The sequence below is a fragment of the Hypomesus nipponensis genome, chromosome 19 (assembly GCF_054491055.1).
Source record: "Hypomesus nipponensis isolate SF chromosome 19, ASM5449105v1, whole genome shotgun sequence".
NCBI classification, from domain to species: domain Eukaryota; kingdom Metazoa; phylum Chordata; class Actinopteri; order Osmeriformes; family Osmeridae; genus Hypomesus; species Hypomesus nipponensis.
In genome coordinates this window covers 1,119,015-1,133,433 of record NC_140379.1, presented here as the reverse complement: position 1 = coordinate 1,133,433, position 14,419 = coordinate 1,119,015, and the positions used below count along the sequence as shown (strand labels likewise).

The 14,419-nt window shown below is 47.0% G+C and overlaps 2 protein-coding genes across 2 annotated transcripts; both read left to right on the top strand.

Annotated features, from left to right (window-relative positions):
* Nucleotides 1-1,228: 1,228 nt before the first annotated feature.
* On the top strand, nucleotides 1,229-9,390 carry zdhhc13 (zDHHC palmitoyltransferase 13). The gene is made up of 17 exons (XM_084683039.1): nucleotides 1,229-1,382; nucleotides 1,952-2,172; nucleotides 2,766-2,888; nucleotides 3,352-3,429; nucleotides 3,828-3,972; nucleotides 4,228-4,292; nucleotides 4,705-4,864; nucleotides 5,076-5,201; nucleotides 5,596-5,729; nucleotides 6,381-6,483; nucleotides 7,142-7,264; nucleotides 7,422-7,484; nucleotides 7,599-7,692; nucleotides 7,915-7,998; nucleotides 8,085-8,242; nucleotides 8,367-8,464; nucleotides 8,674-9,390. The coding sequence occupies exons 1-17, from the start codon at nucleotides 1,359-1,361 to the stop codon at nucleotides 8,804-8,806; spliced, it is 1,932 nt and encodes a 643-aa protein (XP_084539165.1). The 5' UTR covers nucleotides 1,229-1,358; the 3' UTR covers nucleotides 8,807-9,390.
* A 2,181-nt stretch (nucleotides 9,391-11,571) lies between these two features.
* On the top strand, nucleotides 11,572-14,252 carry LOC146246491 (guanylyl cyclase-activating protein 2-like). Its single transcript, XM_084682036.1, has 4 exons — nucleotides 11,572-11,868; nucleotides 11,954-12,103; nucleotides 12,616-12,724; nucleotides 13,502-14,252. Exons 1-4 carry the CDS (start codon nucleotides 11,668-11,670, stop codon nucleotides 13,627-13,629), a joined length of 588 nt encoding a protein of 195 aa, XP_084538162.1. The 5' UTR covers nucleotides 11,572-11,667; the 3' UTR covers nucleotides 13,630-14,252.
* The last annotated feature ends 167 nt before the right edge of the window (nucleotides 14,253-14,419 follow it).

Genomic DNA, 14,419 nt, shown 5'->3' with positions numbered 1-14,419 from the left:
CGAAATATTGATCCATTCTTATTTTCCGTGTGGGCAACCTACTGTGTGGGTGCGAGGTTGAGGGTGCTGTTGATGGAGAGAAAGAGATTCAGAGAGGCAGCTGCGCCTCTTGCTATTCCGTAATCCTTTAAATGAGGTTAGCTACCGTGGCGCTATTTATCATATATTCCACATCTCACCGGATCCACTGTTGCAATATTGTGAGGATCGTGGGCCTTTAAAAAAACTGATCAGTTAAACCTTTGTCCGGTAAGGTAGGCCATCAATCCCGCAGAAGCACACGCCCACAAGAGCTGCTTTCCACCTATAGCCTAGTCACACATTGTCGCCAAAACATCAAAATCTATTTTGATCTGTAGATGTAGTAAGTACAATTCCTATTCTTAAACGTATATCTATAATACCATTTAACAGAAACTCCAACTTGGAAAACTGGGGAGCCCAACAGGTTCCGTAGCGATTGCAACTTAATTTCCATATTGCCTTAGTCTTCCATTTTTCTGGACTAAAGATCCCTGGCGTGGCTCACACTAATTTCCAAGTCACATCGGAAATATTTACCACCTGAATAAAACAACAACAAATTGTTTACACGGCCATCAGCCAGCATCTTGTGTTTGACATTAATTGATTCATCTATTAGCATCTCTGTAGACCTAGATTTCAGGGAGGGCGCAGGTGCACTGTCAGGTGAAATGGCGGGCTCACGTTCACCCACTTTGGAGGTGATTAGGCCTACCTTTCAGGTTTCTCTTGATTGCTGCTCAAAATAGGGGTGGGACGGATTGCAACTAGAAACATTAGCTACCTGTGAAGAATGTTTACAAGGAATTTACATGGAGTTGTTTGCAATAGCCTAGGCTACTATCACATCCTACATGACGTAGGCCAATTCAATTATGTTATATCATTCCAATGTATTACTTTATTAACTTTGTTTTAACCCCAAAAAGCTCTAAAGTTAAGTCATATTATGTCGGTCGGTCTACTATCAGACTTGATTTAGCTTGCCGTTCATTTGCTATGACTGCAATCAAAACAGTTGTAACGTGTAATAACATAAGGCCCTGATTACCTAGGCTACGATAGCTTAACAAAAACATTTTGACCAACTACATTATAGAAGTATATCGGCCTTAGCCCTACTTCCAAAGCGGGACACAGACAGAAAATAGAACAGAACATTTAAAAAATACTAAATTGTTTTTAAAGGAGGTCATAGGGGTGGGGCAAACTGTGTTGAGCCAATCAAATCCATTCCTGCCCAACCAGGAAGTTGAATTTAAGAAGGAAGTGGAATCAGTTAGCTGGTGAGCTACTGGACCAAGAAGGAGTACATCGGTTTCGTTTCTGTCAACATGGATTGGAGAGGAGACAACGTTGTAAGTTTCCTTTACATTATCTTAGTATGCGTATATTTTTGAAACAAAATAAACGGTACAGTAGCTAGCACTAGCCAAGCTAACAGCGAAAAAGGTGAAAGCTACCAGCTTGGTGTATACAATCCTGCTAGTACTGTAGACATCACTAACATCGTTATTGTTAGTTAGCTGCACACAACCCTTGGCACTGCTGGTAGTATCGATAATGCTAACATTATAATTAGTCGAGCCAAGGTGCAAAGAATTACTAACCCAACAGCCTCCCAGGATGACGGCCCTGCAACACAGTACGAAACTTGGTGTGGCAGCTAGCTCGTCGATCCTCACTTTAATAACATCTACGTTTGATCAAATAAACTAACTTTCACCAGGACGTGTACTGCTAGGCTTGGGAATTAGTTAATCTCGGGAAATTGAATTCTATTAACAGACGCTTTTATGCTAAGCGACACGCAGATTCTGTAAATAGAATATTCCTTCCACGCAGATTCTGTAAATAGAATAGAAGGAATAGGCAGAATTTAGCGGTTGTGTAGAATAATGCTCGTGTTCCGTTGTGTGCCACACAGGGCCATTCGCACAGCCACATGGGTGAAAGTTGCCACGGACATGGGGGGCACAGCCACGGGCCCAAGATGCAGGGGTTTAGTGGGCCGACACACGGGCTAATGCCGGGGTTCCACGGTCAGTTTGGTGCCAGGGCAGACCAGATGATGGACCCGACGCAACAACCCAAGAAACGGTCACACATGGACGAGAGCAGCAGCTGGGATATTGTGAAAGCTACACAGTAGGTTTGATTTACTTCTGTAATGCCGTCGTAAAGTCATATAATCAGTAACACCTTTATCCAAAGCAACGCACAGGGGGATTTGAACTTTATCTGCAGCCATACCCTTTATTGAGCGGTACTCAAATGACAAGCAACACATACGCTATCTGTGGTGAGGTCACTAGTTTCCCAACATGGGTATATCCTAGGTATGTGTATGCATGTTTGCTCCATGTCAGTAAAAACCTGGGCTGTAGTAGGGAAGAGTTCAAACTCCTTGTGATGTAAAGGGGTCATGCAGAATGTGGTTGATGTAGTCCCACTGCCAGTTCACACAAAGCGATGCAGTGGAATGCTTTATGAAACGGGAACACATTTCTAAACTGTCAAAACAGAATGTCAGCCAAACACTCTTCTTAATGCGTTAGAGAACACCTGGCAGTTTCACAGATAATGATGATAATGACAATGTTGATTTGAGCAGACACTTTGACTTTCATTCAAAGCGACATACAGGTGGTGGTGGTGGTGGGGGAGATTCGAACCTGCAATTTTACAATCTCCACTCAGTTACTGTACCACTGAGCTACTGCTGGATTGGCCCTGTGCAGGTTTGGGATCCTGGAGCGCTGTAAGGAGCTGGTGGAGGCTGGGTATGACGTCAGGCAGCCAGACAAGGAGAACGTGTCCCTGCTGCACTGGGCTGCCATCAACAACCGAACTGAAGTGGTCAAGTAAGGAGCACACACCTGGATCAGGAGCTAGCAGCTAGCACCTCAACACTAACACACACCTGGATCAGGAGCTAGCAGCTAGCACCTCAACACTAACACACACCTGGATCAGGAGCTAGCAGCTAGCACCTCAACACTAACATACACCTGGATCAGGAGCTAGCAGCTAGCACCTCAACACTAACACACACCTGGATCAGGAGCTAGCAGCTAGCACCTCAACACTAACACACACCTGGATCAGGAGCTAGCAGCTAGCACCTCAACACTAACACACTTGACATCGTCCTCAGGTTTTCGCTCAGCTCAGCAAATCTCGTAGTGCAAATGTTCATGTCTTTATTTATCATACTGGATGTTGTCACACTGGTTGAGCAAGTTTAGAGGATATGATGTCAGCATTATGAACACGAGTCATTATTGTGATGTTCTTTGTTAGATGTTATCTTGTGTTTCTATGAAGGTACTACATGTCTAAAGGCGCTGTCATAGACCAGCTTGGTGGTGACCTGAACTCCACACCACTGCACTGGGCCATAAGGTGACAACCTAACACTGGTGTTGGGTTGGGGGGTAGGGGTATGCAGTGTTTACATTACTTATCATTCAGTTGGCATTTTTACATGATTTATGGGTGCTTTTACACTTCATGTTGATTCTCAGAAACGTAAGTACGATGTTATTTGGAATGGTTAGAGGATAATTGTATACATAGTCTCCTTTTCAGTGTTACATTAGTATTTTCAGTTAGGAAACACTTGTTAAACGCATGCTTGTTAAAGAGACACAGTATGTAGAGCAGAGTCTGATTACAGACAGCGTGGTGTCCTTGACGACGGCGTGGTGTCCTTGACGACGGCGTGGTCTCCTTGACAACGGCGTGGTCTCCTTGACAACGGCGTGGTCTCCTTGACGACGTTGTCCTGTGTGTGTCTCCAGGCAGGGTCACCTCTCCATGGTGATCCAGCTGCTGCGTTACGGCGCCGACCCCTTGCTGCCGGACGGCGAGGGCTACCGAAGCCTCCACCTGGCCATCCTCTTCCAGCACATGCCCATCGCTGCCTACCTCATGGCCAAGGGACAGGTCGGTCACACAACATTTACATTGATGTGTGATTCATCCAAAGAGATGTAGGGAGGGCTGCAGGGGTGGGGTTTGAACCAGAGACCTCTTGACCTGCAGTTCAATGATACTGAGCTCCACCTGTATCTGTGACCTGGTCTGTGACCTGTGTGGAGGTCTACAGAGGTCGAGCCAGTGGATACATTTGGATGTTCTCTAACACCCTCCTGGAGTGGAGCTGTCGTTGACGAGGATCATGTTTCTGTGGGGTTGCAGGAGGTGGACCTGCCTGACACCAGCGGACAGACACCACTGATGCTGGCAGCACAGAAGATCATCGGGTAACGTTTTCATCTGTCACATCACAGAGAGACAACACACTCTGCTGTTAAAGAGTACCCTTTCTCTTCCCTGGGCATGTGTCTGGGATAGAACACTTAGGGTTAAGGTAAAGCTTGGTTTGAAATCCCTCCACAGTCGCTTCACCAAGACGTGATCAAACCTCCGTTAGATTAGTGTGTTGGAAGGACTGGATGGTGAATGTATTAATACCATTTAAGGTTTTAGTGAATATACTAAATGAATGTAGAAAACCTTTTGTGAGTGTACAACATAAATCTAGAACCTCTTTAGTGAATGAAGAATGTACGGAACATAATAACGTAATCTTTTTGGCGGGCAGTGTAATGTGTAATGCGTCCGTCCTGTTTGGATAATAAAGTTGTACTGTGTTGAACCTGTGTGGTGTGGCAGGCCCGAGCCCAGCAGCTTCCTGGTGAAGTGTAACGCGTCGGTGAGCGCGGTGGACCAGAGCAGGAACACGGCGCTGCACTGCGCCGTGCTGGCAGGGAACATGGACGCAGCACATGTCCTGCTGGAGGCCGGGGCCAGCGTGGACGCAGAGAACAGCAACGTTAGTGGAACACACACACACACACCTCTCTCTCACACACAGACACACTCGTACACACACGCACTGTATTTCTCTCACACAGACAAACTTTCCTTCTTTCTCACACATACACTACACATTCTGTTTCATGTGTGTGTGTGTGTGTGTGTGTGTGTGTGTGTGTGTGTGTGTGTGTGTGTGTGTGTGTGTGTGTGTGTGTGTGTGTGTGTAGGGCCACAGCCCGCTGCAGCTGGCCCACCAGGTGAACAGCCCCCTGCTGGTCCACACCCTGAACCTCGTCAGACTGGACCGCCTCCGCTCCAGCTCCCGCTGTCTCCGCCTGCTTCTCAGATACAGGGTACACACTCACACACACACACCAGATACAGGCTACACACCCTCACACACACACACCCTCACACTCACCCCATTGATAATCTGATAAATACTGTATCATCCCTCCTCCCCCCCTCCTCCTCCTCCCCAGGTGTGTGTGCAGTGTGTATAACCTCCTCCTCCTCCCCAGGTGTGTGCAGTGTGTATAACCTCCTCCTCCTCCCCAGGTGTGTGTGCAGTGTGTATAACCTCCTCCTCCTCCCCAGGTGTGTGCAGTGTGTATAACCTCCTCCTCCTCCCCAGGTGTGTGTGCAGTGTGTATAACCTCCTCCTCCTCCCCAGGTGTGTGCAGTGTGTATAACCTCCTCCTCCTCCCCAGGTGTGTGCAGTGTGTATAACCTCCTCCTCCTCCCCAGGTGTGTGTGCAGTTCCTGCTGTGTGTGGTGGTGTTGGGCTGTGTGGGCGTCATCCTGGACTGGAGCTCTGACTCCTGGCTGCTCAAGAGTCTCCTGCTGGGCTGTGTGCTGGCCGGGGTCAACCTGTTCTGCAGGTACCACACACCTGTCCCCTCTCACAGTACTGCCACACCTGTCCCCTCTCACAATACTGCCACACCTGTCCCCTCTCACAATACTGCCACACCTGTCCCCTCTCACAGTACTGCCACACCTGTCCCCTCTCACAATACTGCCACACCTGTCCCCTCTCACAGTACTGCCACACCTGTCCCCTCTCACAGTACTGCCACACCTGTCCCCTCTCACAATACTGCCACACCTGTCCCCTCTCACAATACTGCCACACCTGGCCCCTCTCACAGTACTGCCACACCTGTCCCCTCTCACAGTACTGCCACACCTGGCCCCTCTCACAGTACTGCCACACCTGTCCCCTCTCACAATACTGCCACACCTGGCCCCTCTCACAGTACTGCCACACCTGTCCCCTCTCACAGTACTGCCACACCTGGATACGTCATTTACCTTGATAATACCTGAATAGTTAATTTACTTAAGGAATTCTTGAGTAATTTATTACATTTGACATAAGCCGAGTGTAAATAAGACCAGGCTTGTTGGAACGCAGGAGAACAGTGGAAGCCAATAGTAGATTACTTTGTTTTCCGTGTGTGTGTGTGTGTGTGTGTGTGTGTGTGTGTGTGTGTGTGTGTGTGTGTGTGTGTGTGTGTGTGTGTGAGCAGGAAGGTGATGAACCACACCATGCTGTCCTTGATTCCTGCGGCGTCTCTCATGGCGTCTGTGTTCTGGATGCTGGTGACCTGGTGCCTGTGGTTCCTGCCTGATATCCTTCCTCCTGCTCCTCCTCCTTCCTCCTCCTGCTGCTCCTCCTTGCTCCTCCTTGCTCCTCCTCGCTCCTCCTTCCTCCTCCTCCTGCTCCTCCTCCTTGCTCCTCCTTCCTCCTCCTCCTTGCTCCTCCTTCCTCCTCCTCCTGCTCCTCCTCCTTGCTCCTCCTCCTGCTCCTCCTCCTTGCTCCTCCTCCTTGCTCCTTCTCCTCCTTGCTCCTCCTTCCTCCTGCTCCTGCTCCTCCTCCTTGCTCCTCCTTCCTCCTCCTCCTGCTCCTCCTCCTTGCTCCTCCTTCCTCCTCCTCCTGTTCCTCCTCCTGCTCCTCACACTGGCTCTTCATTCATTCAGCTGACACCTTTATCCGGGACAAACAGTATGTCAGTGCCAAGCCATCTCAACAGCAGTATGACATGGTAGCTTAGCAACAGTATGACATGGTAGCTTACCAACGGTATAGCATGTTAGCTTACCAAAGGCTTAACAGGACTGGTGAAACAGTTATATTGTTAAACTCCACCGACACGAGTGATCGGATAGTTAGCTTGTTACGAGACGAATGACACGGTTATTTCTTCATGTGTGACTCATGGTAATGTTAGTTGAGGGGTTGTTGCTGCGGTGATAGTGTGTGCTGCTCCTTGACCCCTGGCGTCCACATGGTCCTAGTGCCGGGGTGCAGGTGCTGTTCACGCTGAACGCCACAGCACTGCTGTACTACTACCTCCGCTCCTGCAGGACCGACCCTGGAACCGTCAGAGCCACCGAGGAGGAGAAGAAGATGGTGAGGGGATGGATGGATAAGGGTTGGGAGGGAGGGAGGGGTCCATCTATAATGTTTTATAGATTATAGTTCTAACTACAGCCAAGCTAGTAGTCCTTGTGTGAATATGTTAATTTGCTACGTGGAAGCATCTGATTGGCCAGATCTGTGCACACAGAATATAGTAGTTCTGGCGGAGGCAGGCTGCTTGGATCCCAGAATATTCTGCACTTCCTGTATGGTAAGTATCCCTACGCTGTCACCTGTGCGTGGCGCGTCTGCAATCTGTGAAGCATGAGCCAGATACAACTCCACATACATGACAGCTGACTGGTCGGTTGTGTGTCATGTGCAGATCAAGAAGCCCGTGAGAGCCAATCACTGCCACTACTGTGATGCGTGTGTGGCGAGGCAGGACCACCACTCTGTGTGGATCAACGGCTGCATAGGTCAGGGGTCATGCTGGTCACATGGGTCAGGGGTCATGCTGGTCACATGAATCAGGGGTCAGGGGTCATGCTGGTCACATGAATCAGGGGTCAGGGGTCATGCTGGTCACATGAATCAGGGGTCAGGGGTCATGCTGGTCACATGAATCAGTCATTGTCCTGAACGGTTGAGCTTTAGTCTCTTGGGTCCAGTTGATGACATGTCCATGTCTGTCTGCTCAGGTGCCAGGAACCATCACTTCTTCCTCCTCTTCCTCCTCTCCCTCACGCTGCTGGGAGTCTGGATGTGCTACGGCTGTCTGTCCTGTGAGTGACTCGCTGGTCCCGTGAGGTCTGTTCCAGGCCAGACCGCCCAGCCCTAACCTACATGGTCATGTGTTTGTGTCCTGCAGACTGGAGGACGCACTGTCCCCTGCACTACCAGGAGGCAGGGCTGTGGAGCGCTGCCGCCCGGCTGCTGAGCTGCTCTCCCTGGGTGCTGGGGGTCGGCTGCCTGGCTCTGTTCCACACCACCTGGGCCTCCATCACCCTGCTGCTGCAGCTGCACCAGGTGGGAGTGGGAGAGGGGGGGTGTGTGGGAGGTGTTTGTTGTGGAGTGTGTGTGTGGAGAGTGTGTGAGGCACAGTTATGCGTCAGGTCTTTGAATGGGCGTGTCTGTGTCTTCCTCCGACCAGATAGCGTTCTACGGCCTGACCACAGCAGAAAGGACCAACCTCATGTTCTACCAGAAGAAAGTCCCACATCCCATCTCTCTCAGGCAGAACCCCTACAAGTACGTCTTCTCAGTCAGGGTCCCAGGGGGTTTCCAACCTGCCCACTCGTCCCTCCAGAAGCGGAGGGTTGTTTTCAGATGTGGGTGGGGGGGCTGTTTGGAGGTGGCCTTTAAATGTCATTTTCTTAATGAAATGTAGGCGGGGGACATATTTGCTGTTTTGAAAAACGAGTATGTGTGTCTGTGTGTCTGTCCTCCCCCCTCTGCAGTCAGGGGGTGTGGAGGAACCTGGCCTCCTTCTTCCAACTGCGCTGCTGTGGGCTTGTCAAGACCCCCCAGGGCGACTGGAGCCAGCAGCACCTCCCTGGACGGGACCTGTTCAGCCGCCCAGACGTCGTCTGACCTTGGGGTCAGGGGACAGTTGAAACCATGCAGCTACTATCTGGTTTTGGACCAACGATTTGAAGCTTATTTATATCTGAGTCTTTTAAAGGTGTTTTTATTTAGTATTTGTTTTGAGAAGGAGCACTATTATAAAGGGAAACGAGGGGCTGGACTGACTCACCTGTCATGTTCTTTTGAGGTTTTTGATCTTTTTTTTCTACGGACTCAGGCTGCCTTAAAGAGGGGTGTATCATTGGTTGAAGTTGAATCAACCTTAAAAATGGCCTAAATTGTATGTGAAGTGTGTGTGTGTGTGTGTGTATAATGGTCTATTTTTAAAGCCAATGTTTTGTTATGAGAATCTTTTAAATTGTATGTTTTTCAGCTTTTGTAAAACAGGCATGTGTTTCGCATTGAATGACCAACACTGTAGCCATGTAAAACCAAGCTCTGCCCATCTCTTCAACTGTTATACTGGAGTCATACATGGATGTCCAGGTCACAATGCTCTGGTCGCCTGGAACCACTGCTGTTATGCAGCTGCCTAGCGCTGGTGTGTCTGTCTGAAACCATGTGGGGAGGTCGGGCGGGGGGAAGCGAGAAGGGGAGGAGGGGGGGGGGGGAAGCGTGGAGGGGGGGGGTGGCCACTGGGAAGCAGGAGACATGTTTAACCTGGTTGCTCTGGTTACTTGAATGAAGCGATGCTTGTTCATTTCCTGTTGGTGTCAAGAAGTGTTTTATTTTGCCCTCGTGGTGAATGTGGTCTGGACACGTCCACGTTGTCATGGAGACGTCCATGTTGTCATGTAGACGTCCACGTTGTCATGGAGACATGAGTCCTTGTCTGTCTCGTTAGACCACACTTCCAGGCGTGTATTTTGTGTAAAAGATCCGTCTGTAACGGTTACATTGGTCTTCAACATTCATGACAGGAAGACAGTTTTCAATTGCTTCCCATTTCAAAATAAAAGTCCACAAACATCAAACTGAAATCCCATGAACCAGTGGCTTGTATGCTCTTTAGCAACATCATATTTAATCCTCAACTGTTTTATTTCGGTGGTACTAAAAAAAGGATAGGGATGGGGGACAAATTGATACACATTTGAATCGCGATTCAGTCTTCTAGCAATTCACATCGATTCACAAATGTAAAATAAAGATTTTATTTATTATTTATTTTTGTAATGTTTTTTTTTAAATATAAAAACATAATTTAGCAAAACTTTGTGAATCGATTTTTTATTGATTCATGACCCCAAGAATCGAATCAAGAGGTACCAAAAGATTCCCACCCCTAAAAAATTACTAATTAGATTCTACAGCTAACATGGTGTTACACAGGCGAACAGAAGTGTAAATACCTATGGAATAATATTAACTACATGTATAAGTATATATGGAATTGTATTAATTCCAGAAGTGTAAGTATATGAATATCCTTCAAGCTCACTATAAAGACATCTCCTTACTCCACTTGTGACTGCCTATCCTACCAAACCCTTTATGATGTGTATGTCTACAGTATTCACACAGTATTTACTGGTAACTGACCACAGGTCTGGATTAGAGGAAGGGAGGCCTGACCACACTATAAATAGAGTCTGTAGTTGAACAATCAAGTTTGTGTTGCAAACAGAACCAGTAAATCCTATCAGTTGGGGTTGGGGCAGGGCACTAGATCAGAGATCTAGAGGTCACAGATTAACCACTACCCACCCATGTAGTTTAACATGAGCATAAGCACATACATGATTTAACATTATGATTATTATTATTACATGATTAAAGGCAGATATCAGGCAGACAGCTAAGAGGTGTCCTGGTTGTGCCTCGCCCCAAACCAGGTTGAGCTCATTATCCTGGCGTTGGAGCAATCCTATTAAGTGACCTTGATATACCAACTCTGGAGATTTAAAGTTATAAAGATCTTCTTAACTAAGTCTGGGATCAGGGGGGGAGGGGGGGCAGGGCTAAAGGAGGACACCACTCTAACCAGGCAGACTGCAGAGAAGAGAAAATACTTAGTACTTTTTATGCTGACCAAACTGCACTGAGAATGAGAAGCGGTGCGATGCCATATCGTACAGTTTCTCTATTTGTTTTGAAGGTTTTCTCCTGATCTTGATCTTATACTTAAGGAATCCATTAACCTGTTGCCCTAACGACCTGGAAACTAGTACAGAACAAGTGACACGACAGAAAACCAGGAGGAACGGACACCAGGAGCAGGTACACACCTCAACCCCTCACAGGTGACTCAAACCAGGGAGATGGTATTAACTGAAGCATTATTATGTCTAATTCTCTTACAAAGTGTGTTTGCAGAAGTCTCCATATCAGACCCAGCTGAACCAATTACAGATACATGAAATTATTAGAAAAGTAATTGAGGTGTGCTTGGAAGGTTATATTAGCAATGTTATAGGCAGGACAAAATCTTTGTAGGCCTATCTGACATTATTTACAGATATTAATTCATTTAAATAATAAATACATATTAATACGCATGTCATTTAACAATTAAAAGCAGCACCAAAACAATCTACTATCAATACCGTCTCTGAAGTAAAAAGAATACTGCATGTTGTATCATTACTCATGTTACCTGAAATGGTTTTACCTCCAGGATGCTTCCAACTAGGCCTACATCTCTCTTAAGACACCAGGCTCACCAGCACATCACCAGGCAGGGCGCCAAACACCGAGAACACAAATAAACTTAAGTCCTGGAGTTACTGTAATCACCTGCCTTATATGTGAAGCTTTCCTGATGACTGCTGTAGCGGTGGAGGTCCTACCATGATGTAATACCGTTCTCTCATTCAGCCCACAGGAGAGAGTCTGCCCGGGCCAGCAGGACTGCCGGCCTGCCGAACATGGGGCAAACACAGCCAACGGAGCAGAATGAGCAGGAGATCGAGGTGAAAGCTCTTCAGGATATGTACAAAAAGTTTGTGACGGAATGTCCGAGTGGGGTTCTGTTTCTTCACGAGTTCAAGCGTTTTTTTGGCGTGGACCCCACGGGGGAAGTTTCAGAGTATGCGGAGAGCATGTTCAGAGCTTTCGACAAAAACGGGGTGAGATGATGTAGTATTTTTAAAGGAGAAAACATTAAAGTGAGATATTTTGCTTGGATGTTTCATGTATTGAATGTTCTTGCAGGATAACACCATTGATTTCCTGGAGTTTGTGGCTGCGTTGAATCTAGTTTTTCGTGGGGACTTGGAACACAAACTACGCTGGTCGTTTAAGGTTTATGATAAAGATGGAAACGGCTATGTGGACAGAAAGGAACTGCGGGCGATCATTGATGTAAGTAAACTGACATCCTTGTTGGTGTTTCAGCTTAATAAACGGGGGCACGGGTTAAGACGGGTCTTTAGGATGAGGGTTTAACTTCCACTCAAGAAGACGCAGGAAAGGAAATATCAACAGTTGTAAAATACGGTTTGAAATATTATTAACGTTAAGTTTGCATTTGAACTTGTTCACGTCATGGATAGGTCATGTAAAAAGAATCTACACACAGTTAACCTGTATGAGGCCCACAGTTATAAATATTCCCACATTTTATCCTCACCTTTACGATGTACATGCAGAAATGTCACGAAATTTAGAATGTCTTCGTCATGGAAATTAGGTATAACGGAATGGAAATGTCAAGTAAGTAACCTAGCGTTAGTTGTGAAAACGTGTGGGCTCCCAGGGAGTGGTGTTGTGTAGGCCAGGTCCATTTGGTCACACATGAGTTGTGATGACTGACAAACGTTATCATGTTATCCAAGAACGTCATCCGACGGAGTTGTTTCTGTGGGGTCTTTCAGAGCATCTACCGGATTAAGAAGACCTCGATGAGGAACCAGGGCGAGCCGCAGCTGAGCGTGGACGAGGTGTGTGAGAGGATCCTGAGGAGCGTGGACGTGGATGGAGATGGTGCGTCACACTTCACTTCCACTCAATACAAATGATGCCCCATGAAGAGATTGCAAATCGCCTCCTGCCCCCCCCCCCCCCCCCCCCCCCCCATAAAACCCTCTCCCCTCCATCCCTCCCATTTTTGTTAAATCCGTTTTTTCATTCAACAAATGTTCATTCCAAGTTTTTTGTGCCTCTCCCAACCAAACTCAGTCCCCCCCCTACCAAACTCAGTTCCACTCCCCCTCACACCCCTGCTTCCTCTACTACTGTTATAACATATTTAGGGGCTTATAGTTACACATTTTACAGTGATGCAAGATGCAGAACCATACTGCATATTTACTCTCACCAATTCCTCATGTGTTACGGTGTGGTACAGAGTGGACCCAAACGCAGCACAGTTATAAGTAGGGGTTTTATTGGATGTAGTCCTGAGTTCTGGTCTGGTTAGATGAATCAGCGGGTCAGCAGGCAGACAGGGACTGGGTTCTCGGATGATGGTCCTGGACACAAAGAAAACGGGTTATAAAAGGCAAGGCAAGCGAATCAAGCAATGCTTGAGGGTCAAAAGCGCATACTACAACAGTAGCTGTGACAACAATCTGACGAGGAGTGGTTGGAAAGCCGGGTTGAAGAAGGCATACTATAATCCAGGTGAACCAGCAGGGGGTGTAAAAGGGACAGGAACCAGGCCATGGCCGTAACATCATGATCACATCTAAGACTTATCCGGACAGACAGAAGGATTTGGTTTCAGCTACGGTTCTAACACGGTTCTCCTGTGGGTCTCAGGTCACATCACTCTGGAGGAGTTCATAGCGGGCGCCCAGCAGGACCCCTGGATACTGAACATGCTGAAGCTGGACATGAACCCATACGGCTGGGTGCTGGAACAGAGGAGGAAGAGCGCGTTCTTCTGACCTGACCCTAGCGTCTTGCTCAAAGCCTCGCTGCACACAGTGCCTTGCTTAAGTATTCTGATCGCTGGGCCAGGTTTAACGCTGAATCACAAACTGTAGGCTACACTGACATTTGGTTCTGTTTGATGTTATCTTTTAAAACACTGAAACTCAGAATCAGTTATTGTAAAGGGACATTGCTTTGCCTTATTCTTCTGAAGTTGTTTAAGTTTGTGGACCACATAAACACAGTCTCAGCTGTGCGCTTCTAGTTTCGGATTATCTGATGCACTAAATATTCACTTTTGTACAGTTCGTTGCTTAGGGCAAAAGTTTGCACACATCCAAGTATTTTACTGAATGATGTAGCCTAACCCATCCATTCTGCTAAGTGAGGGTTAGTGGGACAATTTCAGTTTGTTTCCTCTGCAATCGGATGCATTAGTTACATTTTTTCTGTTTATTCATGTCTATAAATACAACTCAATGTGCATTTCAGAATACTTTATGTATTATGTACTGTATACAATACAGTAGCCTATATTAACAGGAGTCCCATGCTAATTTAATGCTTTAACTTTGAACTATTGTTTTTGCTTTATTATTATCCATATTATGTGTGTTTGCATTGCCAATAAATACCATGTAGCCTATTAAGTCTATGAATTTACCTTATTTGATCTTCCTACCACATAGGCCTACTGTATTTGGATAAAAGGGGGTCATGTATTACTGATCTTAGTTGAGTTTTAACATGGTCTCCCTATAGTTCCTGGAGCTTGAAGAGTTTATTTTTCACTCTCCAACGATT

Excerpts from the sequence above, each read along its gene's own strand:
- zdhhc13 (XM_084683039.1), top strand. The coding sequence starts at position 1,359 with ATGGATTGGAGAGGAGACAACGTT. Across the intron at positions 4,293-4,704 it reads GCAGCACAGAAGATCATCGG|GCCCGAGCCCAGCAGCTTCC; the intron begins GTAACGTTTTCA and ends GTGGTGTGGCAG. Across the intron at positions 7,693-7,914 it reads GTGGATCAACGGCTGCATAG|GTGCCAGGAACCATCACTTC; the intron begins GTCAGGGGTCAT and ends CTGTCTGCTCAG.
- LOC146246491 (XM_084682036.1), top strand. The coding sequence starts at position 11,668 with ATGGGGCAAACACAGCCAACGGAGCAGAATGAGCAGGAGATCGAGGTG. Across the intron at positions 11,869-11,953 it reads GAGCTTTCGACAAAAACGGG|GATAACACCATTGATTTCCT; the intron begins GTGAGATGATGT and ends ATGTTCTTGCAG. Across the intron at positions 12,725-13,501 it reads CGTGGACGTGGATGGAGATG|GTCACATCACTCTGGAGGAG; the intron begins GTGCGTCACACT and ends TGTGGGTCTCAG.